Raw genomic sequence first — 25671 nt, 5'->3', positions numbered from 1 at the left:
AGACATCATGCCGAAACTAGTCAAAATGGATTCTGGGATGGTCAAAATGTTTATTTCAGTTGAAATCTGAAAACCGAAATTTTTCATGATCACAATTAGTAATTTTACTTAATAATACTTCTGTTGCCATGGTGACAGAAATATAATGAAGTAAAAGGATTAATACATTTATGCATTATATATATATCATTTGTATCAAGAAACATAGTGCTTCTATACTTAATGAATAAGTATAATAAATTATGTACTGTTTATAGAATACAATAAAATTTATTAGTCTTTAGTTCAATTTTTTCTGCTAGATGATACCAACTGATTTAAAATAAAAATTTTGTATACAGCAAACAAACTAATGCAGCATGCTTTTTATTAGATAAAAACATCATAAATTGGAGTATTTTAATTTGTTTATAAATAATAGAATATTTTCAGAAAAAATAAAACTAACAAATCATTTTATAATAGAAATTGTATGCTACAATTCAACAAGGAATTTTAATAATAGCGATGTGCAACATGTAACATAGTAATTCAACATTGAAGTAACACTTAAAAATCCTAAATAGCGGCGAGTGTTGCTGCTGCTGTTCTGGCATACTTTGAGTGTATTAATAAAAGATCAATACATAAATATTTTATTTCTTAACTCTGATTTGATTTTAATTGAAATGGGTTTATTCTTTTCATTTGCATGTTGAAATGTTTTTTCAACAAGATTTTATTTCTTTTTTTAATAATAAGCTACTTATTTTGATATATTTGCTCTGTTTGTAATTTTAAAAATGACAAATATAAAAGAAAAATAATTAGTTGTATAAAGGTTAATACAGTTACACATCTGACAATAAATATAAAGATAATTTTAGAGGAAATTTCCAATTTTTTTAAAAAAACTATTCAATATTTTCAAAAAATAAATACAGGGATGTGTTCATGATGTTTATAAATTAAAAAAAAATTGGAGTAACTTTTTTCTGGACAGTAATGCAATCAGTATATAAAATCAAGATGAAATCTTGGATATAATAACATTTGAAACAAATGTAAATACAGAATAGTATCTACAAAAGTTACAATAAAATATGCTGAATAGAAAAAAAGAAAGATGAGAAACAACACAACTTATTTTTTATGCAGGTATGCTCTATTATTTCATAAATAATTTATTATATAACATTTAACAACAACCACTGATAAAACATCAAATAAAATTATAAGTTCTAACATAATTAAAATAACAAAGTAAAATATTCATTCTTTCTGGAGGGATGCATATAGGATGTTCATGTAAGGACACAATAAAAGCCTGTTGGTTCTAATACATTTTATGCATTATTATACCAACATAAGTACTAGCTATATGGAAGGCCTAAATACAGTCATAATTGTTACTACTGGTCTCTTATAAACTCATATAACATGACAACAATAATTATATTGTATAATTGAAACTTTTTAAATTAGGGTATCTTCATCTTGTGCATCAAAAACCATTAATACTGAATGATGAGGATCAGGTGAACTAGATGGTGTGCTACCAGGTGGCACAACAGTGCTGCTACTAGTTGATGGCATGTGATGTAAATCAGGTGGACTCTCCAGTGCCATCATTAATAAACTGCAATTTTCTCTGTAACTGTAACATACATAAATAAAACTCACAAATTTTTTAATTCATTAATCATTACAAAATATCTATATATATGTTTCTAATACCTCAAATATTAATAATTCTAATATGCCAAATAAATTATGTTAGGCAGAAACCACAGTAAATACTTAAAATGTTTTTATGTATTTAAAAAAAATTGTTTAGTGATAATTTTTTTTTACTCAAATTTCTCTAATTTTTAGACCTACAACTACTTAATCCTATATAAACTTACTAATGCTATTATAAATATCATAAAAAAGATTTTTTGAAATCGGTCAAAAATTTTGATTTCTTTGTCAAAACGTTTGTATACAAGTGAACTTTAATGAAAAATTTATTTTCCATTATTTAGAATCGTGCAAAATAATATTATAACAAACAATTTTGGGTATAGTTAATTGTGAATTATTACTAATTTTAAAATCAAATGAGATTAGCAACAGTAATTAATCCAAAAAGAAAATTGTAAAATATCTACTACCTCCTTTTTAATAAATTCTAGTGCAAAATAGGTCTTGAACAATAGATCAAAAATTTTAATTCATAAAAATACGTTTTTCAATAAATATAAAACTGTAAATGATAATAAAAGTAAAATAGTACCAAGCAAATAATTAAAAACCATGATTATAAAACTTTGACCAATTCAACGAATAGATTTTTTCTGTATTATCATTACAAACCTGTGAAGGGCATTCTTTAATAATTAAAAAAAAACCTTGTACTTAAAAATACAATGAAAAATGACAAATTGATGAAATCAAAAACTAGTGAGTGCAGATATGCTGTAACGACCTATAGTAAAAAAGCTGATAAAGTTATAATACTTTTCTAGCATTGGTTATTAATTTTTACATAGTGGAAAAATACTGATGCATGAAAAACACTGCCTAAGATTTCTTTTTTGGGATGGCGTAATTTATGATGAAGTTTTATTACATTATCATTACATGTTTAAATAAACCAAAAGAAGTTAAAAAAAAAAAATTACTTTTTATTTTTTTCTGCTCCCCCACATGCAAAATCAAGAAAATCTTTTTGATTTTTCTATGTTTACTATGAGGGTCATTCAATAGTTAAAACAGACATGCTGTATGAAAAAAATGGTTTATTAAATAAATACAATTTTTTCTGTCTACTTTTCCACATAATCCCCACCACCTTCTCTGCAATTGCCCCATATTTTTACGATTCTTCTTATCCCCTCAGTCCCAGACATTTCCTCAACACAGGCTTGACTTTGTTCTCAATCATGACTAAGTAGTACACACTGTTGACAGTATGTTGCTCTTCCAAATAATCACAGAAAATCAGAACACGGGCACTTCCAAAAAAGTTAACCTTACCTTAAAGGTTAACATAACCTTACCAGCAGATGGTTGCATTTTGAATTTCATACGGACAGGTGATTCAGGGTGTTTTCACTGCATGCTTTGACGCTTGGACTCCGGGTCAAAATGATGTATCCAAGTTTCATCATAGGTTAAAATCCTGTCCAAAAATATGTCACCTTTGTTACTGAAATGATTTTTGAGTTTGGTGCAAATGTGAAATCTCTAAGGTTTGTAATGAACAGTAAGTTCTCTGGGAACCCACCTTGCAGAAGTCTTACAGTAGTTAAGTTTGTTTTGAATGATGGAATGAGGAATTTTGGGGCAAGTTTTTTTTAAAAAATGATAAACATGTACTGAACTTATTATAAAGGAAGTGAAGTAATGTTTGCAAAATTTAGGGAAAACTGAACCCAAAAAAAACTGTGTACCCCACCTCCTCAAGATATAATCCAAAGTTTTATCAAAACATTCCATCAAAATCGGTTTATCCAGTCAAAAGTTATTAAGCTTCAACATGCGAACACACATACATACTTATATATATGAACATTATCCCCCAGTTTTGCTATTTTTTGGGGTCCTTGGGCCATGAAACAATGAGAAATGATAAAAAACCCATACCCCATTTTTTGAATGATTATTATACTTTCTTTCTAGAGCTATGATGCCAGGAGACTAAAAATGACTTGTTTAAGGACAAATTTTTTTATGTTAGAAACAACTGTAATAGTTCTGCAGATGGTGTAACAAGTTAAATATGTAATAAAATAAATTTAAAAAAAACACAATTTAAAGTAATTCATACCCAGAAGTACTGGATGTCTGTGACGGGGCACTGTCTTCTTCCCATGATACATCAGTTCTTAGTTGTGGTGATCGGTGGTGGGCATTATTAATATTTATAACACCACTCACGGCTGAATGTTGTTTTAGAGATGACTGTGGTGTCGGTATAGGTGGTGTTGAAGAAACTGTTGTAGCAGTAGGGCTGTGAATTACACTGCTAGGAGTACCTGGTGTTCCTGCGCTATCCTGTTTCTGTAAACAAGCACTAGTAGGAGCAACTGAAGAAGCAATACTACTTCCTCCAGATGGTGATGTGGTAGTAGTGTGACTTTGAATGTTATGTTGTTGACCATGACTCTAAAATTTAAGACAAATATAACAACTAACAAAAAAAATGTGAAATTTTAAAATCTGCAAAAAAAAAAAAAAAAATACTTTGAAACAGATATATAAGTAGGGGAATTAGAATGTATTTTTTCTGCTGAATCTTAAAATGAAATCAGTTTTTCATCACCCTCAGATTTTTTAAAATATTGAGAAACTTCTTAAATAATAGAATACAAAAATTATAATAATTACACCAAAGTTTAAAGGGAAAAAGTTCAAATGAGAATGAGAATGTAAAAAATGAATTTTCAATGACATTATGCAGCCTACATTTTTGTAGTTCACTAAGAGTTCATTTATAAGCTAATAATGGTCTTCAGCTTTTTTGTATCCAAGAAAACCAGTAACGACATCTCTGAATGACTTCCACGCTGCTAGTTCTTTAGGATTCAGTTTGCTGTCAAATATATTTTCACAAATTAATTTTCTTATTTGTGGGTCATTGAATATTTCCTCTTTTAATTTGGCTTCACTTAATTGTGAAAAAACCTCAACAAAATATTTAAAGCCATCTCCATCTTTACCTAATGCTTTTATGAAATTCTTCATCAGGCCTAGTTTTATGTGTAGAGGTGGTAAAACAAAACAATCTGCTTCTATAAGGGGAATTTGACAACATTTACCTTTCCTGGGGTAAACTGATTTCTTTTTGGCCAGTCTTTAATTGCGTAGTGTTTATCTATAGCCCAACTACTCCACAAACACAAGATACACGTATACTTTGTAAAGCCACTCTGGAGACCAAGAAAAAGCTCTATCACTTTCAGGTTAGCAATGATTCACCATGAGTATTCATCATACTTAATAGCTTTTAAAATTTTTGACACTTTCATAAGTTTCTTTCATTCCTACAGCATATGCTACTGGTATAGAATAAAACTTATTTGAGTTATGCAACAACACTTGCGTTTAAGCTTCATTTTGATGAGTCTATAAATAAATGCTGATCATGAATAACATATCCAACGTCCAGTTCAGACATCTGCATGTTGTTTCAACAAATACAAGTCACGAATTAGGTTGCTCAGTTCTGCTTGTGTGATGAGGTAAGGTGAGATTCAGTGTTTGATTTTTCTGGAATGTAATTAATATCTACTGAAGTTGAGGATTCATCGGTCGAGCCTTCTGAGGAATCAGAAATTTCTTTCCAAGAAGTTGGAGCAATTGGAATCTGTAAATCAACGCCGTGAAGTACTAGTCTCATAGCTGAACAAACATTTGGGTGTGTGATACTGCTTTTATTGTTTGAATTGAAACCAAGAACATCTGTTAAGATAAAATAGCAATCATCATAATGATTAGTAGGCTCTTGTCAAATCATAGGTATGCCAAAAGGCAAATTCTCTTTTTTTCTTTTTAACCGCTGGGTTAGTTTAACGTAACACTTTATGCATGCTGCATGTGGAGCCCAGGATTTATCTTGGTCTCCCAAAGGACAGTCAAAATAATGTTTGTAAGCAGTTTTCAGCAGATAGTGGTTTTAACTGACTTTTCTTGGTGAATTCTCCGCAAATGTAACAAAAAATATTTGAGAGATTTTTACAAGCCGAATTTTTATTCATTGTAAAATTCAAAATGTTTTAATGAGAGAAAGTAAATTTTAAGTATTATAGAAATACTTACCTAATTATAAAAATAATTAAGTTTTAATTTTGTAAATACTTAATTACTTAAAATACTTCATAAGATTGTTTCACCATGGAGCAGAATAACAATAACACGAAACACACACACAAATTAACAAGTCTTGATGTTCAATACAATAATACCAAAAGTTGTTCTGTCATAAAACTCTTTCACTAAATTTACGGCTTTACTTATGAAACAATATTTATAATATGCGTATGATAAAACCACTACCATAACTAAAGGACACAGCAAGTCATACCCAGAACTGAACTCATACTAAAGAAAATTTCATCACATTGAATTGCTCATTACTTGACTCACTGACTTGTCTGGCTTGACATGAAATGAGATCATTCGACTTTATGTATCAAATATAGATCTGCAGCATGCATCACAATATAAATCAGATGTGAATAAGCAAGTATACAGATGTACTAACTTATTTATATTGTTTATTCAACAAATGATGGAACAAATAAATTTAAGTGGTTGTAATTTAATAATATTACATGATGGTTGTTTCAAAATACATATTCAGATTCAGTGTATAAAATACTATATAGCACACCTGCTCCCTTTTCAGTTCCAAATTTAATGTTGACCAGTATTATTTTCATTAATCTAAAAAAAAAAAAAAAATGTTTTATGGTGAATAAAACCTAAAGAAAATATTTTAAAATAAAAAATGTTAATTTTTGTGAGAAGATTTTAAAATGCAAGTATACAATCTTACACTAGGTTATTTGCAACAATTTAGGATTTTACAGTTGGGCTTAATTTTAAATTCAGCATTTCGTTAAGTTGGTTGGAATAGAAATTATGTAAAACAATTATTTTCAATGACAAATCAAACTAAATTTAAAACCCAATGTAAATTTTTAATTTCAGTCAAAAAATTTTCAATTAAATGTGATAACTTTTCTTGATAACAATTGTTGTTACTGTCACTGCACTGTAGTTCCAGAAAATGTTGTCGTTCACTGAGATGCATTTGATATTAAATCCCTACAAACAATATTTCATAATTAGATTCATTTCATGAAAAGTTTTACCAGGTTTTAATATAGCCTTCACCCTATTTTCTCATCTTTATTTATTAAAAACTAAGTGAATGAAGGATTTTGAACTGGTGGAGATGAAGTGATAAATTTCCATTACTGGAGATGTATTACTGTAGATTAATTAATCTACACAACACAATTGTGAACTTCTTTGAAGAAGAGTTGCAGTATTTTCTGGATGTTGTAATAGTTCTTTCTATTTTCTTATAATTTTTTCTTAATTTTTCATCATTAATACCTTTTACTTTAATACCAACTAACTTTTTAATTGAAGAAAATTATGTCTCCTGAGCATTACTCTTCAGAGAATTAGTGAACCTTTTTTTATAAGAGAATTAGTAACCACAGTGTCATTTATCCTGAAGTGAGAAAGAGTCCACTGTAAAAACGTTTACTTCCTGTAATCTTATGAATTTCTTTTATTCTCTTGAATGCATGTTTGTTTCCTCCAATGACTGACTGATTTTATAGGAGCCTTTTGAGTTGCAATGGGTAACAGTTTCGTTAAATAGAGAACTACAGACTTAAATTTTTAAAAGCAATAGAAAGTTACAAAAATTTTACCTTTATAAAGACATTTTTTGACTTGGGTAGAGATATATTTAGAATCTGATTAAAAAGTATATTAAATTTGAACTTTGTTCATTCAGTAAATTAGTATTATATATTTCTTAATATTTCAGCATGTTAAATTCTTTGTACAGCTGTTGAATATCAAGGTAGTTGTTAAAATACAAACATAAAATGTAAAAAATAAATTCACAAACATCATCAGATTACCTTTGAAAGATTTCATGAACTCTTTCGTGAAAGTAGATGTAATATGACTAAAAAGGCTTTTTTCGTTGCAACAAGGTCTGAAAAAGTACTGGTTTTAAATGTTAAAATAGAAGTTAAAAACTTTCTAGAATCATATCCCTTGGTAACTTAGGACTGATACTAGGGGGAGAAAAAAGTTAAATATAATTTCATTTTGTTATATTATTGTGTAACTAAGAAAATTTTCTTCAAAAGTTATTCTTTTGACAATAATTATAAAATAAATTGAAAAACCGAAAAACCAAATATAGTGCTCAATGGAAAAAATATTAATTAATAACTGCTAAGTCACTTTATGCTACTTCAGTGTACAGCTTAAGCTGATATGAACAAGTAAAAGGTTCTTTACTCAGAGTTTTGTAAATATCATCAGGTAATTCTAAAGTTCTTTTCATGAAGGGAATTTTTTAAAAAAGTTCTCAATATCATATTCTTTGATAACTCAGTACTGATTGTAGGGCAAAATAAAATTCTTAATTGATATCATTTATACATACGTAGTTATTTTATTTAATTGACTTCATATTTTGTAAATATGATAGTAATTTTAATTTTTATTCTAAAAAAAATTTATGTTTGATATGTAATTATATATAATTTATATAAAACTGACGATGGGGGATCCTGCGAAAGTGCTATTGGAATAAAAAAAATAAGGTAAGTGTCATTTCATTAACTTTGTAATTCTATACTTGGATTATTCAAGTTGGTTTTTGATTATAAAAAAAAAATTACAATATCTATAAAAATATCTATTTTAAATGTTACATTATCATGTTGTGTCATTTGAATAAAGTATTGCTCAACTCATTAATCGCCAATAGTAGCTTGTTTAAAAGTAAAGTTGTACCAAGCATATTGTACTCTGTGGCAGTTCAACAAATCAATTTCAATGATTTTTTAACTACTCCTGTCTCTTGATTTACATACTGCTTCCTACCTTAAATATGATCAAAACCATTATTGGCTTAATCTGTTTCTATATCTTTTATGGATAGTTTTTGAATTTTTATAGAAGGATTTCAAAAGTCACATGAATAACAGCTTTGCTTGTATTTAAAAAGATTGATATAACATTTTTCCTTAATTCAAAGAATCTGTCAACTTTCCTACTTAAGCTACTGTCATACTTTTTATAATTTCTTCTTTCTAAACATGTATTATTCTGCTACTACTATATTATTCTCATTAAAATTACATTCTAACTTATTGAGCAATACTCTTTCAAATACTTTTAATAATAACCTTTCATTACAATTCCTCAACTTTTGACAATCAGTCTTTCCTGAATTAACTGTACCTCTTTCTCATTCAATACTTTCCGCAATGTTGAGTTAGTGTTCAATGATACTTAAATCAATCTTTGACAATTTTAGTATTAGTCTTTCGTTGGTAAAATTACTATTAAAACACACCTATTAATTAAATACAGCTTAACTGAAATATACTGGATATTTTGATGCATTAAAATATTATGGATTTTTGCAATCCCAAAATTAGCATAACATAAGACTTTTTTAGTGAATATTTTTTGTTTGTAAAATTTTAACACTTTGGGTAAAATATACATTAACTTCAAATTATCTCCACTCCCCACTTTAGGAAATATAGTTGCTGCCAAGTAATGGCAAGGTTTACTAACGAGTAGCAACGATTACTAACCAACATAATTTGTAACATGTTTATGCTACTCAGCGATGACAAATTATGGTGTACCAGTGTTTCAAAGAACAAAGCAGTGATGCGCAGGCTGATCTAAGCTCACTGTTATGTGATGATATTGTACAACACTAATAGAGTCCTTTGACTATCTACTGAGCTATTAATATAGTTTTCTATGAACTAATTTCTATAAAGTTCTTCTCTCCCATAACTAAATCCCTTTCTCTGTTTTTAACATCATTATAAAAGTTTAAGTTTTGAAATTACCTCAGATTATTTCATTTGGTGATTATAAATAACATATAATTAATAACATACTTGGTTAATCCACTGCGATAAATTTTTTCCTAGATTCATGCAAGTGCAAACCATATTTAATGAAGTTTTGTTTTTCATCATATCATTAATGAAACAGGTACCCAAATGTTTACTGCTCTAATTTTTGAGTTTACTAGTAATGTTGCCATACATTTATTTGCTTTATTATTTTGGCTTATCACACATATGTGACATATTATTATTAATTAGCTTAATTTTTTGAAATATTGAAAACAAATTATTTAATATATTACCAGTCTAAGGATGTGATTAAAAGTTGTTATATAAATATGTGTTGTTGGTTTGTTCATGAATTATTAGAAAATTTTTAGCTAAGTATTTTATTTGATTCCTAACAGATTCTGTAGGATAATTAATTTAGGAAGATTTATGGTTTAAAACAAAAGTAATCTCATAAGAGTAATTTAAATGTTTATAAAGCATGAATGTTTGTAAGAAACAGTACTTTACTTTATTACTATTATTTCTAAACTGCTGGAACTATTTTTATGTAAATGTTTTTTTAGCGAAATATTAACTGAATTTGCTGACAGTTCAGACTCACACTTAACATTCTTCCATTTCTTATTATTTTTAAGCGTTTCAATTTCCTTAGAAGAAACTTCCTTTGAATTTAAAATTTAGATTTATAATTTCTTTTTTGGAGGTCTTATTCTAACAAATTTAATTTATTATTTAATTTATTTAATTTATCTGTATCAGTGTTCTGTTCTCTACTTGTTGATTCTAGCATTATTAAATTCCTCTGCTTTTTTATTAGCTAGATATCTTTTAATTTTGTTACTTGGGAAGTGTATGTAAGGGAAGACAATGAAGTTTCAATGTTAGAGTGTTTTTAGGTGACCAAATTGTAAAGTGAAATTATGTTTTGTATTTATTATACTTTTAGAAAAGAATTATGTTAAAGAAATATGAGGGCGAATCAAATATAAACGGTAATATTTTTTTTAAATAAATTTACTGATTAATAATATACGCAATTAATACCTTCATTGTTTCTCTATATAGTTTCTTGCACAATCTACATTATTTTTCCAACGATTTGGAAGCTTGAATATTCCTTGTTCATAAAAAGTATGAGGATGAGTCATCAACCAATTGTGCAAGTGCTCCTCAACATATTAATTATTTTCAAATTGTTCCCCTTCAAATGATTCTTTCAAGGGTGGAAACAAAAAATAGTTACAAGGGGACAAATCTGGACTGTAGGGAGGGTGCTCAAGGGTTTCCCATTACATTTTTCCCAATTTATCCCTTGTCAAAATCGCAGTGTGTGGCCTGGTATTGTCATGGAGAGGGATGACATCTCTGATGGGCATATCCCGTCTTTTGTTTTGGTAGGCGGCTTTTGACTGCAGCTAGCAATAGTAAACCGCATTCACCATTCATTGACTGTGGAGAAAGTCAATGAGTAAAACTCCCCTCGAGTAAAAATAAATCGTTGCAAGAACTTTTCCAGCTGACAAAAGGGTTTTGGCCTTTACTGAGCAGCCCTCAACCTTCCTTTGCCACTCCTTACTTGCCTTTTTTGACTCTGAAGTGTAATGATGGTCCCACATCTTATCACATGAGATGATTGCTAAATAAAGTAAGTGTGTGGAAGTGCAGGGGACCAATGTTGAAAAATAAAACTGACACTACCTCTCCACCAACACTCTTTTTAAGTAGGTAGATATTACATATTTTATATAAAACAAACTATTACTGATAAGTACAAGTAATTTTATACAAATTAAGCATTCAAGGAATCTGTACTGATGTTCTTTTGCATGAATATGAAAACTTCTTGTTTTTATCTTGCATAAAAATTCATTAAACAATCATTTGTGCTTTGTTGTTTAAAAAAAATCACATTTTTCTATATGACCTGAGATACATCAAAATCAGCTGTTTGACATGTCAATCACTTTTTGGCTTAGATAGTTATCATTTTTCAAAAATCAGTCTGTATTATCCACTATTCCAAATTAATGGGACTAAGATAAGGTTCTATTGTAATATATATATGTAATGTGTGCATACAATAAAAAAAGTCACATATTACCTCTATTCTGCTTTTTCGTAACCTAAATGTTTTTCTACTTTGTGCCTTTGATCTTTGTAATCTTGGTTTATTTGGTTTATTACCACCTGCATTACCTCCAAATTCACTAGAACTATCTTCTCCTGGACTCAGAGTTTCACCTTTAACAAATAATTATAACAAAAAAAAATAAATTTCAACAATTATTGACTGGTCAATAACATACTTATACTTTGTTATCTCAAGACTTAGTTGATTAAATGTACAAAAACAAGAAAAATTCCAAATAAAAAAAACTGGGGTTTTTTTTAGCAGAAAAGTAAATAGGATGATTTGATATAAATCACAGAAAATATTCTGAAAAGTATTTGCGTCAAATAATTGGAAATTCACAATTCATTAACTAGCAGTCAGAATTTCAATACCAATTTATATGACAGAAACTTATCTGACGGACTGTTGATGGATTCATTCTAGAACTGTGTTATTTCATTCTTGATAGATACATTCTGAAAGAACTCTTTATACAATGAACCTAACATATACAACATTATAAATATTATTTGCTCACTTGGCATTAACAATTTTGTGTGTAAATATTTTCACGTTAATTAATAACAGTCATAAAACAAGATTAATTACCATGTGTAAATTTATTATCACATGATGCAGATGAAAGAGATAGATCCTGACTGCCTCTTCCACCAGCTGCTCCACTACTGGTTGTAATAGGACCAGGAGCACTTGATATGGATTCTGTAAGTAAAAAAAGGCAAAAATTCATGTATGTATGGCCACTTTTCAATTTATGAAAAAATAATACCTACATGTCACAAAAATATTTTTATTAACCCACTGATATCTACAAATGGGTACAGCCTGTCAAGTTAAGTTTAAGTTTATCTGAAGGCATGGGTATAATTAGGCAAGATTTAAAAAAATTATTTCATTTTATACAAAGTTTTGGCTATAATTTTTATGGTTATTCTTTATAATAAAAGTAATTTCCTTAGTAAATGATGATATACTGATAACTAAAAAAATACTGAAAGATTATATATAACACATACGAGGGCTATTCAGAAAGTAAGGAACGTTTTGGAATTTTAAATACGAAGTATAAGAAAAACTTTTTATTACATACATGTGAAAGAGGGACTAAAATACTACTTTTCAACATAATCACCATACAAATTCAGGCACTTATCATAGCGGTGGACAAGCTTTGAAATTCCTGTGTCATAGAATTCTGCCGCCTGTGATCTCAACCACTCAGTGACGCGTACTTGTAGCTCCATCTTGCACAAAATTTGTGGTAGCCTAGCTTCTGTGAAACAATTTCAAATAATAAAGTTTGTGAAACTTGTGGGAAACATAGAGAAAGCTCAGTTATTGTGAAACGGCGGTTTTCACGAATCTTTTCGTCAACTTTGGAGATCAGATCGTCAGTCACAATGCTCGGACGTCCACTCTTCTCTTTATCATGAACATTTGTTCGGCCATTTTTAAACTGAATGCACCACTTCCTGACAGAACTTTCACTCATTACGTTGTTCCCGTACACTTCACACAGTTCCCGATGAATTTCTATTGGTTTTAAGTTTTGCCAACAAAAAACGAATCACAGACCACACCTCACAACTGGCAGGATTTTCGATTGCAGCACACATTTCAAATTTGTATATAAAAAAAAAACGGGCAGTGCGGAGATGTTCCCGCTGTCACGGCTGGACGCTGACTGAGGTGCCGAGCATGAGCACACCAATACATACGCGATTGGCGTGCGCCTGGCGGCGTCAGGTGGAAACGTTCCTTACTTTCTGAATAGCCCTCGTGAATATATATTATGGTAGGATTATTATTACAAGATCTTTAACAAATTGATTTTTTAAAGCTCTTTACATTATTTTAAATTAAAATATTATGTATTAGTAGTGACTGCTAGAATAAGATTAGAACTAGTGAGAATAATAGTAAAAATGAAATAAACTATGATTCTGCCATTGACAGAACAGAAGTAAAAAATAAACAATGCGAGTGATTTCCATGAATCCATTTGCTCACAATTGATTCAATCATTTAAATTAGTGTCATTTATCTATTTTGAGTATTAAATTAAATTTATAAAGACATTTTCCAGGTAACTTCTTTTTTTTTGTGGTGTAATAAAAACTAACCTAACTGAACAAGTAGAAGAATGCTTTACCAGATGAAATTCACGTTTCTTTATTAAGATTATTATAATTTCTTGGTTTAAGAAGTTAAAAGTAAACTTAAAGTGGAAACAGCAGTCTGAAACAGAATGGTGCAGAAAGTATTGTATAACTTAAAACTAAGGAATTTTTTTTTTTTTTTTGAGTTTTTGCTGGGTGAAAAATGCTCCAGCGTTATCATTGTCCAAACACGATGTATTTGCTTTAAAAAACTAAATTTTAAAAATTTCCAATTAAAAATGAAATAAAAACGCTCAAAGAACAATATATGAAGTATAAATACAAAACATAATTGAATAAAAAACGAAAAAAAAAAACATAAAGTAAAAAGTTAAAAACAAAATAAAAACAAACGAATATATTAAAAACAAAGACAAAAATAAAAATTCAGACTAAACGCTTTTTAAATTTTTTTTGGGGGCGAAAAATATTTTCATGTTACCAAGGCCAGAAAACAAAATATGGAATATTAAAATAAAATATAAAATCTAATAAGGCAACAACAAAATTAAAAGAAAATAAAAAAATAAAGTAGAACTCTAAAAACAAATTAAAACTCAAACTAAAATACTAAAAACAAAGACAAACTAAAAAACTGAAACTAAAATGTTAACACAAAAATATACAACTACCGTACAAAAAATTTTTTTTAGAATACTATTAAAAAGTTTGCAAAATATTAATAGCTTGAAGAAACAAAAATATCAGGTCCAAAACCTCTTTATTATTGCCTAGGAGTTGATGGAAATTGCTGGGCAATTTAAATTTACAATGCAAGGCCACATAATATATGCAATCTACAAAGATATGGCGCACAGTCAAGCAGCACTTGCATTGTATGCATATCAATGCATTTTCTCCTGACATCAGGTACCCGTGAGTAGCTCTCATATGTCCTATCCGCAATCGGCAGAGGACCACCTCCTCTGCGTGAAATTGTCTGTAGGAGGAATCCCATGGCAACACAGTACCTTTGACATGTCAAAGTTACTACTGTGGCAATCCAGACATCTTGTCACCTCCAGCGAAATGCATCAAAACTCAGAAAATGGTTTTGAAAATGTAACCTGAATTATGTTATTAAAACTGTATACACAAAAATATTCCTAAATATAAGTGTCATTTAAGAGAAGGATGTAACAAAGTTAATAAAATAATTTTCATGATTTTACCATTCAGGTTAAATAAGTGACACTTTTTAATTCGAAATGGACATGGACCAGCTTCATTAGAAAATGAAAAAAGCTTTAGAAATAATGAAACTAATCTATTTATATACAATACTCTAAGAAAAGATGACAACTGTGCACCATTTATAAGATGGCATTGACATAAATTTTGACAAATGTAGTATTGGTAGCTAGGGAATTATCCCACTGATGAGAATCAAAGATTTAAGATGATAAAGAAAATTAAAGTGTAAAAAGGTTAATTAAAATTAAAATTTGTTTCAATGGCCCATCAATGTGTTCCTGTTCAGCTGCTGGGATACAAGGCAAAATTAGAACAGAATAGAATCAGCCATGTTATCTAATGTTCATGAATGTTTCAGTGAACATACCACACAGTGAAGTACTAATGTTTTGTAGCAGCTATACTTTTCATGTTTTCTAATATTTAGTATAGTTTGCTAAATGGAGCATTGCAATTATTGTATATGTATATATTTCAATCGCTGAACATAGTATACTTCGATCACTGTACAGCTATATTTTTCATGTTTTGTAGTCCATTACTGCACCATTTCAATCACTGTATTTATCCTGTTTAGAAATAAATTATTACTGCAGTTAACATAATTTGTTTTAATTTTTATAAAATTTTTAATCTAACCTTCGTATCAAACTTAAAGTTATGTAAACTAAACAGAGGCAATGTGTGAAATTTTCGCAAGGGTCTGATTGGTTGTTTGTAAAAAATACAGTAGTTACAAAATAAACCTTTTTCAATTATTCACTAAATTCTGAATTTTAGACTTCAGCATCAAATCAAAGGTAAGTATTTAGTAGTTGTTTTTTCAATTTTCCTTCTATAAGTAGAAATTTACATAAATATAGAAAAGAGCATTTTCTAATCTTTAATGAATTATTTTAGTTAGTTTCTATTTATTTTTTAAGTTTATTAAATAAAATTATTTATTATAATTTACACATTTTAGCTTTATTAAAATAAGGAAAAATCCAATAAAAACACTGTTCTTTATTAAAAAAAGGCCTTCACAAGATATGCAAAAGGAATCAATATGCATCATAAAAAAAAAATAAAAATAAAAAAACAATGCAAATACTGAGCTAAAAGTTAAGAATAATACATCTCTTACATGGGTACCTCCAACCTGTGTTGGAGATACCAGCATATATTTATTACAACAAAACAAAAAAGTTATTCTGTGTATACAATAATAAAATAATATAACTTAATGAATTCTTATTTATTTTACATTACATAACTGTACTTGTACATTATTCTATTGTATCAACAATAATACAGCAAAGTGGTTAAAACTATAGCTAGATGATAGATAACTAAATATTTTGATAAATTCTAAATTGGGTGTTGGATGAAACTAGACTGTATGTGAGAAAAAGTAATTAAATATCATCACTATCCAGAAGCTATTTTTTAATGCGCTTCTAAAAACACCTACTCTCTTAATGTGTCTTACATAAGGGGGCACTGTCCTGAATATACAGGGTGCCACATATACATAGAATCTATGATATACCTCAGTATGGGGTCTTGGAGGACAAAGTATACCCAATAATCTCAAATTATAATTACTACATGTGTAGTTATACGAATATTGGCCACTTTTGATGTAAAATATTTCAAGAACTATATAAAAATATAAACATCTCACTTGAAAGAATTCACTCTCTAAACAAAGATAGTGAAGGATGAATGTGGACCAATAATTATGAACAATAAGGACAAATATATCATTGTAAATTCTTTAATTTACAATGTCTTGTCTTGAAATAGACAAACAATAGATTGTTTGTCTATTTCAATAAGGGACTACTATCAAGCTTGAGTGAGCTATAGGTCTGTGTGGGAATTGTGTATTATTTTTATTCAAGTACTCAAACTGATTTTCTCAAATTTTAATGCAAAATTTACTCTGAATTTTCACAAAAAATTGACATCCGGACACATTTCTCTATTCTATAAATATCCAATTCTAAGCAACATCAAAACATTAAAAAAAATAAGGAAAAATATCACCAAATTTTCCATGAAGATAAGATAAGAAATTTCACAAATAAAAAAAAAAAAAAAAAAAAAAAAAAAAAAAAAAAAAAAAAATAATAGGGTCATCAAAGGAACTTCCTCGAAAAATAAATAATCATCAATACTAGTCTCTTTAGTGAAGAGTAGGTCTTAAAAATAAAATTAAAAAAAAATTAAAAATCATATTCTGAATATCTTTCTTTTTTTAAGTAAGTTATAAATTGGTACAAAGTCAATAATATGAACTGTACATAAATCAGAATACCTCTATGTCCTTGTGACATGGCTGAACTAGTCGTCTGGTTGTTACTGGCTCCAGTAAGAAGATCTATCAGTGATGGTCGATGATGTCTTGTATGTGGTATAGATTCACCACAACTAACTGCACCCTCATTGGTTGTTTTCTTAGAAGTTGTTTGTTCATCTAGTATTATAATAAGAATAAATTGAGTGTGAATATAAAATAATTAATTAAAATATATAAAAATGTCATAAATCTAATAATGGAGAGCTTTAGAAGTGAACTGTTAACTAGAAAGTAACCTTCTGTAATGCCACAGTTCAGGATGAATGAATTTCACCATATTTCTCCTATCGGCAAACATAGTTTTTCTAGTTTAGCATTTATCTACTAGAACATTTATCATAACACTTCCTTTCTTATTAATCTGACCCATTTTATAATAGTTGGAGTTTAATAAAACAGTGATAGTTTCTCCATTTTTATTTTTATTTCTTTTAAATAATTGATTTTGACGTAATTATGGAATTGAATACCAACTAATGTTGCGGGATCCTGTGAATATTGATTATTGGTTTTAATTTTGTAAGTTTACTTATCTTTTTAGTGTGTTTTGGTGGTTAAGTTTCAGTTAGTATTGAATTTAATTAGCACAGTGGTCAATATGCTGAATTATTAAATAATGTTGAATTAAAAAAAAATAAAAATATATAGATAGATTTATTTATTTGTAGGTAGCAGCACTTCTTCAGACATTGTTAATTTATAATATTTCAACTCTGTACAATTATGTAACATTGGCTAGCTAGACCACATGCATTTTTATTTTATTTAAACTACTTATTTATTTTCATTTTTAATTTAATTTTAGTAATTGACATCATATTTCTATATATGGAATTTTTAACTTTTAAATTATTAATTTTAATTTTAAAAAAATTAAATTTTAAATATAATATAAAAATAATTTTCAAATTTAATATGTAATTTGATCTGAATAATTTGTAAAAGTAATTTAATGCAACTGATGATGTGAGAAATTCACGAAAGCGCTTTGTATGCATAATAGAATAAGGTCATCCTATTCTATTATCTATTATGGTCTATAATCCTGTTATATATAATGAACATCTAATAATTTCGAACAAGTTAAACTCTTACTATAATGAATTGAAATTGATAAAAATAGGAGAATAAATTACTTAGATGTTAGTATTGAAATCAACAATAGAGATAATCACTTCATAATTTCAGTTATAGGAAACCCACAACCAACAAAACTACCATACATAGATATTCAAATCTTCCATGGTCACACAAAATTAATACATATACAAACATGGTTAATAGAGCAATTAATTAAAAATATATTAAACAAAGAAATACATATTATAAAACAAATTGCTACACATGTTTATAATGAATCTTTAGTATGTAATATATACAAAAAAACAACAAATGTCAAGAATTAACAATAATACATATTTAATAACAATATATAACAAAAAATTCACAATATATTTTTTAAATATGTATGTATATATCAAAAATTAATTTAAATGTCAGGAAAAGATTTTTGAAAGTGTATGTTTGGAGTGTCGCTTTATATGGAAGTGAAACTTGGACGATCGGAGTATCTGAGAAGAAAAGATTAGAAGCTTTTGAAATGCGGTGCTATAGGAGAATGTTAAAAATCAGATGGGTGGATAAAGTGACAAATGAAGAGGTATTGCGGCAAATAGATGAAGAAAGAAGCATTTGGAAAAATATAGTTAAAAGAAGAGACAGACTTATAGGCCACATACTAAGGCATCCTGGAATAGTCGCTTTAATATTGGAAGGACAGGTAGAAGGGAAAAATTGTGTAGGCAGGCCACGTTTAGAATATGTAAAACAAATTGTTGGGGATGTAGGATGTAGAGGGTATACTGAAATGAAACGACTAGCACTAGATAGGGAATCTTGGAGAGCTGCATCAAACCAGTCAAATGACTGAAGACAAAAAAAAAAAAAAAAAGTATGTATATACTGATAACATTGCTGAAAATATAACAAAGGTTTATGATAAAAACATATCTAAACCTGTATACCAGACAAATAATCAATTAGTAAATATTTAAAAAAATAATAAACATACTGATTCATATGGTTTATACAATTTGAGTGGAATTTATAAAATAGAATGCAATGAATGTGACGATGATATTGATATAGGAAAAACCACTAATCTTTTAAAACTAGATTGTATGAACATTTTAGATATAAAAATGGAAAACTGGGTTTTTCTTTAATGTTTCTGATCATCTTATTAATAATACACATTCAATATGTGATATTCAAACAAATTTATAAATACTGCAAATTAAAAAATACAATATTAATATAAATAATAGGGGTTTAGACAGTTTAGAAAGATTCTATATATATAAATATAAAATTAAATTTAATTTGATCGAATTTCAGATTATGAGAAGGATGACAATTATAAAAGCTGCTGTAGATAGTAGCATTTCCTCAGACATTGTTAATTTATAATATTTCAACTCTGTATAGTTACGTAACATTGGCTATGTACACCACATGCATTTTTATTTTATTTAAACTACTTATTTATTTTTATTTTTAATTTAATTTTAGTAATCGATGCCATGTTTCTATATATGGAATTTTTAACTTTAAAATTTTTAATTTTAATTTAAAAAACTTTTTAAATTTTAAATATATTAAAAAATTAATTTTTAATTTTAATATGTAATTTGATCTGAATAATTTGTAAAAGTAATTTAATGCAACTGATGATATGAGAAATTTGCATGCATAATTGGAATAAGGTAAAGTGTCATCCTATTTTATTTATTATTCTGTACTTAGGTTGATAAAATAAATTAAATTAATATATATATGAATAATAATATATGTAAAAAATGAGCTTACCATATCTCTGATTTTCTATTTCATTTTTTAAAATTTTCATTTGCTGCATAAGTTCAGTCAGTAAAGCTCCTCTGCATTTAGGCAATGCAGGACTAAGCCCAGTTAATTTCTCCCTCAATACAAAATGTATATGCCTTTCCTGTTCTGTTAATGGAGGTTGGCTTAACTATAACATAATTTATACACATAATGGCTGTGGTGAATGTTTGGTTGTAGAGCTAATTTGGAAAACATATTATGCTTCATAAACCATTCACAAAAAAAGTTTTAATTACAACCTAAATGGCAATTTTGAATTAAACAATCATCTCAACAGACACTATGGAAAAGTATAATGTAAAATGATTTTTAAATATAAAAAAAATAAAAATAAAAAATAATAATAATATTAATTGACAATCAAACAGTTCTTATGAAACATTATAAAATAAATATTTTTAGCTGTGATTTTAGAGTAAGAATACAAATAAAAGTATAAAAATATATTAATAATGTCATTATTCTATCGGATGGGCAGGAAGTCCCTTTACACTAGCTCTAAAATTATGAGCTTACCTTCTACAGATCTAACATGTCTTTGTGGGTTCCACTATGTTCAAAACACAGCTGTATATGCCTCCATGTCCAGTTGTTCATTGGCAACTGCAAAAAATCAGAGGTGATCATTTCAAATGTTTGACAGAACATCATCTTGGAGCTGCTGGTTATTGACGTATCTGCATTTTGGATCTCTTCTTTGACAAAACCCCAGAGTGCATTGTCAGTTGTGGTGAGGTCAGGACTTCTTGTTGGCTGAGAAAATGGAGCCGGTAACTCTTCAAATGGAAAAATTTCATCACAGTGTCTACAGACACTCAAAGCAAAATGTGCTTGAGCACTGCCTTGCTGAAAAATAATGATGTCAGCGATCCCTTCTGCCGTTAATAATGGAGCAGTCACTCGATCATTCACAGATGATTGTGCTGATTAACTACCCCATTGAAAAAATAAGGACCAAGGAGATGTTCAGTTGTCATCCCAGACCAAATTATAACATGAGATGGATGGTGTCTAATTTTCCCAAAAAAGTGAGGATTGTCTTTCTCCCAGAGAGAAAAATTTTGGTTACAAGAGCTTTGTTTGATAAAGTGCACACTCATCTGAGAACATGGTGTTCTTTTTATAGTTTAGAAAACATTCAAGCAAAACTGACAAGTATAAACACGTTGATCAAGGTCATTGTCACTTAACTCAATAACTATGGTTGGACGAAAACACTTAACTTTCAAGTCCTTCGGCATATGGTCTCTCATGTCCATCTTGGAATGCCTAACTCTACAGAACGTTTGCGTGTTGATTTCATCGGTGAATGTTGAATCGATGCCTCCACAGCAGCACGTCTCAGCTCAAGAGTTTGGCCTCCCACTGTATGGTGCATCAAGAAACTTCTCATTCCAAAAGCCTTCTTCTCTCATGTCAGTAATGTTTGCCGTGATGGTGACGATTTCCAAAAACACACAAAGAAGTCATTCTTAATGTTCTCCAATGTTTTACCAGTTTGTGGACAAACACAAGATAACAAATGCTATTCAACAGTGGATGCTCTCATATCAGCCATCGTTCCACACTTGACTATGATTAAGGTCATCCCATCACAAATGAACAAACCAGATAATCCCCCCACTTCGGCTTATCCTCCCCACTATTTCCAGCAGTGAGTGATACAAGCAGAGAAAACTGGTAGCAGTAGAGCCCGATTAAGCTGGACTTATTACTGTAAAGGGGCTTACCGCCCATCCCATAGGTAGTTCCAATGGAAAACAAACATTTAATTTAAAATATCAAAACCCATTTAAACATCTGATCAATAATTTGAGTTGTAATAACTTGCTGGATTCTGTATAGAATGCAGGAAGGCTTCTACACATGAGGCTTAATTATTTCTGATGCAGCAATACAGTAATTATATTATTTCCAAAAGATATTTAAAACTAGATAATTAAATCCAACCAATCATTTCTAAAATAAATCCTCTACCTTACTGCTTAGCAAAATGGTAATTAAAGACATTTAACAAATTATGCTAACCACCATCTTTTTCAATTAAAAATAAATTGTTCTAATTTAAAATATGAAATTTTACAGATTGGTGAAATTTTTATGTCTTTGATGAGACTGCACTGTATGTCAGCATTACTATCAAAGAACAATGAGATTTTGAGGGACCGATTGATTGCACAATCCACTGTTTTATATAAAATAGAGAATTGAATAAGGATCAGATATATGTATGAAACAAAATGTTTTTCAATCTAATAATATCTATAAACAAATAAATGGAACAGCATTGGGTAACTCTATCTGAATTCCTAGCTAATCTTTTCATAGATACCATACAAATGAAAGTTAAAAGAGAATTCAATATTCTCATGAGTTTATAATTGACTATATAAAAGAAGTATTTCAAGCCTGGACTTTAAAATTAGAAAAAATTACAAATAACTATTGTTCTTTTATGCAATTCCATAAAAATCATAGTTTTAAAATATTTAAACCATTTAAACCTTTAACTCAGACCCTGTAAACCATCAGACCTTTCTCTGTAATCCATCTCATTAAAATCTGCCATCTTATGCTCCACAGAATGATAAGTTCTTATGTGAATGATATTTTTGCTGCTATTAGTACTTCTTTACATATGGGAAATTTTCTTAAAAAACTAATCAAATCAACAAAAATATTAAATTTAGAAATGAGATTAAAAGTGAAGAGGTGCTACTATTTCTGGATTTAAATTAATTTGTAAAGAGAATAAAATAATTTTTGATATAAAGTGAAAAATATGCACACTGGTAGATATATCACCAGTGATTCTTTTCATCCTCTGAAGTAAAAGATGGCAGCTATTAATGAGATGGATTACAGAGAAAGATCTCATGGTTTACAGAGTCTGGATTGAAGGTTTAAATGGTTTAGATATCTTAAAACTAAATTTATGCTTTATGGAATTGGATAGAAGAACAGTTATTTTAACTTTTACTTTTATTTTTTATTCTAATTTTAAAATCCAGGTTTAAAATATTTAACCCACCAGGTTGGTCTAGTGGTGAACGTGTCTTCGCAAATTAGCTGATTTTGAAGTTGAGAGTTCTAAGGTTCAAATCCTAGTAAAGGCTTTTACTACGGATTTGAATACTAGATCACGGGTACTGGTGTTCTTTGGTGGTTGGGTTTCAATTAACCATACATCTCAGAAATGGTCAACCTGAGATTGTACAAAAAAAAACACTCACTTCATTTACACTTAATACATATCATCCTCTGAAGTAATCCTGAATGGTTCCGGATGCTAAACAGAACCCACCGGGTTGGTCTAGTGGTTAACGCATCTTCCCAAATCAGCTGATTTGGAAGTCGAGAGTTCAAGTCCTAGTAAAGCCAGTTATTTTTACACGGATTTGAATACTAGATCGTGGATAATGCTGTTCTTTGGTGGTTGGGTTTCAATTAACCACACATCTCAGGAATGGTCGAACTGAGAATGTACAAGACTACACTTCATTTACACTCATACATATCATCCTCATTCATCCTCTGAAGAATTATCTAAACGGTAGTTACCGGAGGCTAAACAGGAAAAAGAAAGGATGCTAAGCAGAAAAGAAAAAAAGAAAAAGAAAAAAGTCTTAAAATACTTGTCTTATATAGTATCATAAGTACTGTTTTATTTGTCAATTAACATAGTTTGTTATTTTCTTGTTTACACTATGATACTTTTATAAGTACTTTTCTGCAGTGTTTACTTATGACAATTGTTTAACAATCAAACTAGCCATCAATGTTTAAATTTTACATAATTTGTTTTGCAAATGATTTTTGGAACATAATCTTGTTTTCTAATTTATAACATAATTTAATAAATATAAATGATATAAAATTAGTAATTTATTATTATTTATTTTATAGTGCAGCATACCAAATTAAATGATCCCATAACTCATTCTGTTATTCAATTTTAATTGCAAAACTGACATTCTTATTAATCTGAGAATTAATATTGATTACTGTACAAAATGGAATTCTAATTACTGCTATTTTCTGCAACATTTTCAAAAAAGTCTGTAATTTTTCCTAATTAATTCACAAGCACCATAAGTCCACAGTTCAGTAATCTTAATTCAACTATAATCAAATCAAATCAGGAGTCAGATACACTGAAACATAATCTGGATAATCATCTAACTATCAAGCTTGATACTGTGGAAATAAATACTCTCATTTGTACTTTCTTTTACCATTTTTAAATCTTTTTAACAATAATATATAAAATGTATCATAGAAATCAAAATTAACGCTATGTAAAATTTAACATTCAATTCCAATATTACATTAATTACTGAAAATCTTACCTTCTGTCGAATAAAAGACTGTAGAAGAACAAATAAAGGACATCTTTGTGATACAATAAAATCAATAAAATTCCAAAACATTGAGCGAGCATCGTGAACCTTAGAAAGGTCTCGTATTGTACGGGCTACTCTGGGCCAATCAGCAACCAGTTCGGTCTCAAAACACACCAACATTGTCTTCAGAGCTGTAATAAAAAAAAAAAAATAAAAAATAGGCTTTGTCAATTAATAAATATGATACATACAAGGTGTGTTCAAAAATTTTTGTTTTTTGGAAAGTATTTTATTTATTCGTCTACATTAATGTTATCCTCTTCAAAATAGTCCTCATTAGATATTATACGCTTATGCCAGTGCTTTTTCCAATCCCCAAAACACTTCTGGAACTTGATCTTTGGAATAATGTTTAGCGCTTTCAGCTATTCACTTTTAATCTCATCTATGCTAGTAAAACAACAGCCCTTTAAGGTTCTCTTTATTTTTGGGAATAGAAAAAATATGGGGCCATGTCTGGCGAATATGGCGGCTGGGGTATCATTACAATGTTGTTGGCTAAAAATTGATGAACAAGCAATGAAGTGTGAGCAGGTGCATTATCATGGTGCAAAAGCCATGAATTGTTTCGCCACAAATCCGGGTATTTTTTCAGATTGCTTCACGCAAAAGGTGTTGAACTTGTAAGTAATACTCCTTATTGATCATTTGACCTTGTGGCAAGAACTCATGATGCACTATGCCATTAAAATCGAAGAACAAGGTGAGCATAAACCTTCACATTCGACCATACTTGTTGAGCTTTTTTCGATCTTGGTGATCCAGAATGCCTCCGATGGGACGATTGAGCCTTGGTTTTGACATCATATCCATAAACTCATGTTTCATCACCTGTTATGGCAAGTTTCAGTAGTTCTGCATCATTGTTGACTTCATTTAGCGATTCCTGAGCAACTTCCATTTGCTGCTGTTTTTG

The 25671-nt window shown here is 29.0% G+C and overlaps 1 protein-coding gene across 1 annotated transcript in view; it reads right to left on the bottom strand.

Annotated features, from left to right (window-relative positions):
• Positions 1-1137: 1137 nt before the first annotated feature.
• unc80 (unc80, NALCN channel complex subunit) overlaps positions 1138-25671 on the bottom strand; it is a 242538-nt gene continuing 218004 nt past the window's right edge. Inside the window, exons 58-64 of the mRNA XM_075373197.1 lie at positions 24702-24886; positions 20314-20479; positions 17404-17562; positions 12337-12450; positions 11716-11855; positions 3794-4131; positions 1138-1636 (exon numbers count right to left, since the gene is read on the bottom strand). Of these exons, the coding sequence (XP_075229312.1) occupies positions 1456-1636; positions 3794-4131; positions 11716-11855; positions 12337-12450; positions 17404-17562; positions 20314-20479; positions 24702-24886 (1283 nt within the window). The 3' untranslated portion in view covers positions 1138-1455. The remainder of the gene's footprint in view (positions 1637-3793; positions 4132-11715; positions 11856-12336; positions 12451-17403; positions 17563-20313; positions 20480-24701; positions 24887-25671) is intronic.

This window comes from Lycorma delicatula, chromosome 8 (assembly GCF_047948215.1).
Source record: "Lycorma delicatula isolate Av1 chromosome 8, ASM4794821v1, whole genome shotgun sequence".
Classification (NCBI taxonomy): domain Eukaryota; kingdom Metazoa; phylum Arthropoda; class Insecta; order Hemiptera; family Fulgoridae; genus Lycorma; species Lycorma delicatula.
The sequence above is the reverse complement of the archived record's forward strand: the minus strand, read 5'-3'. Positions and strand labels throughout refer to the sequence as shown.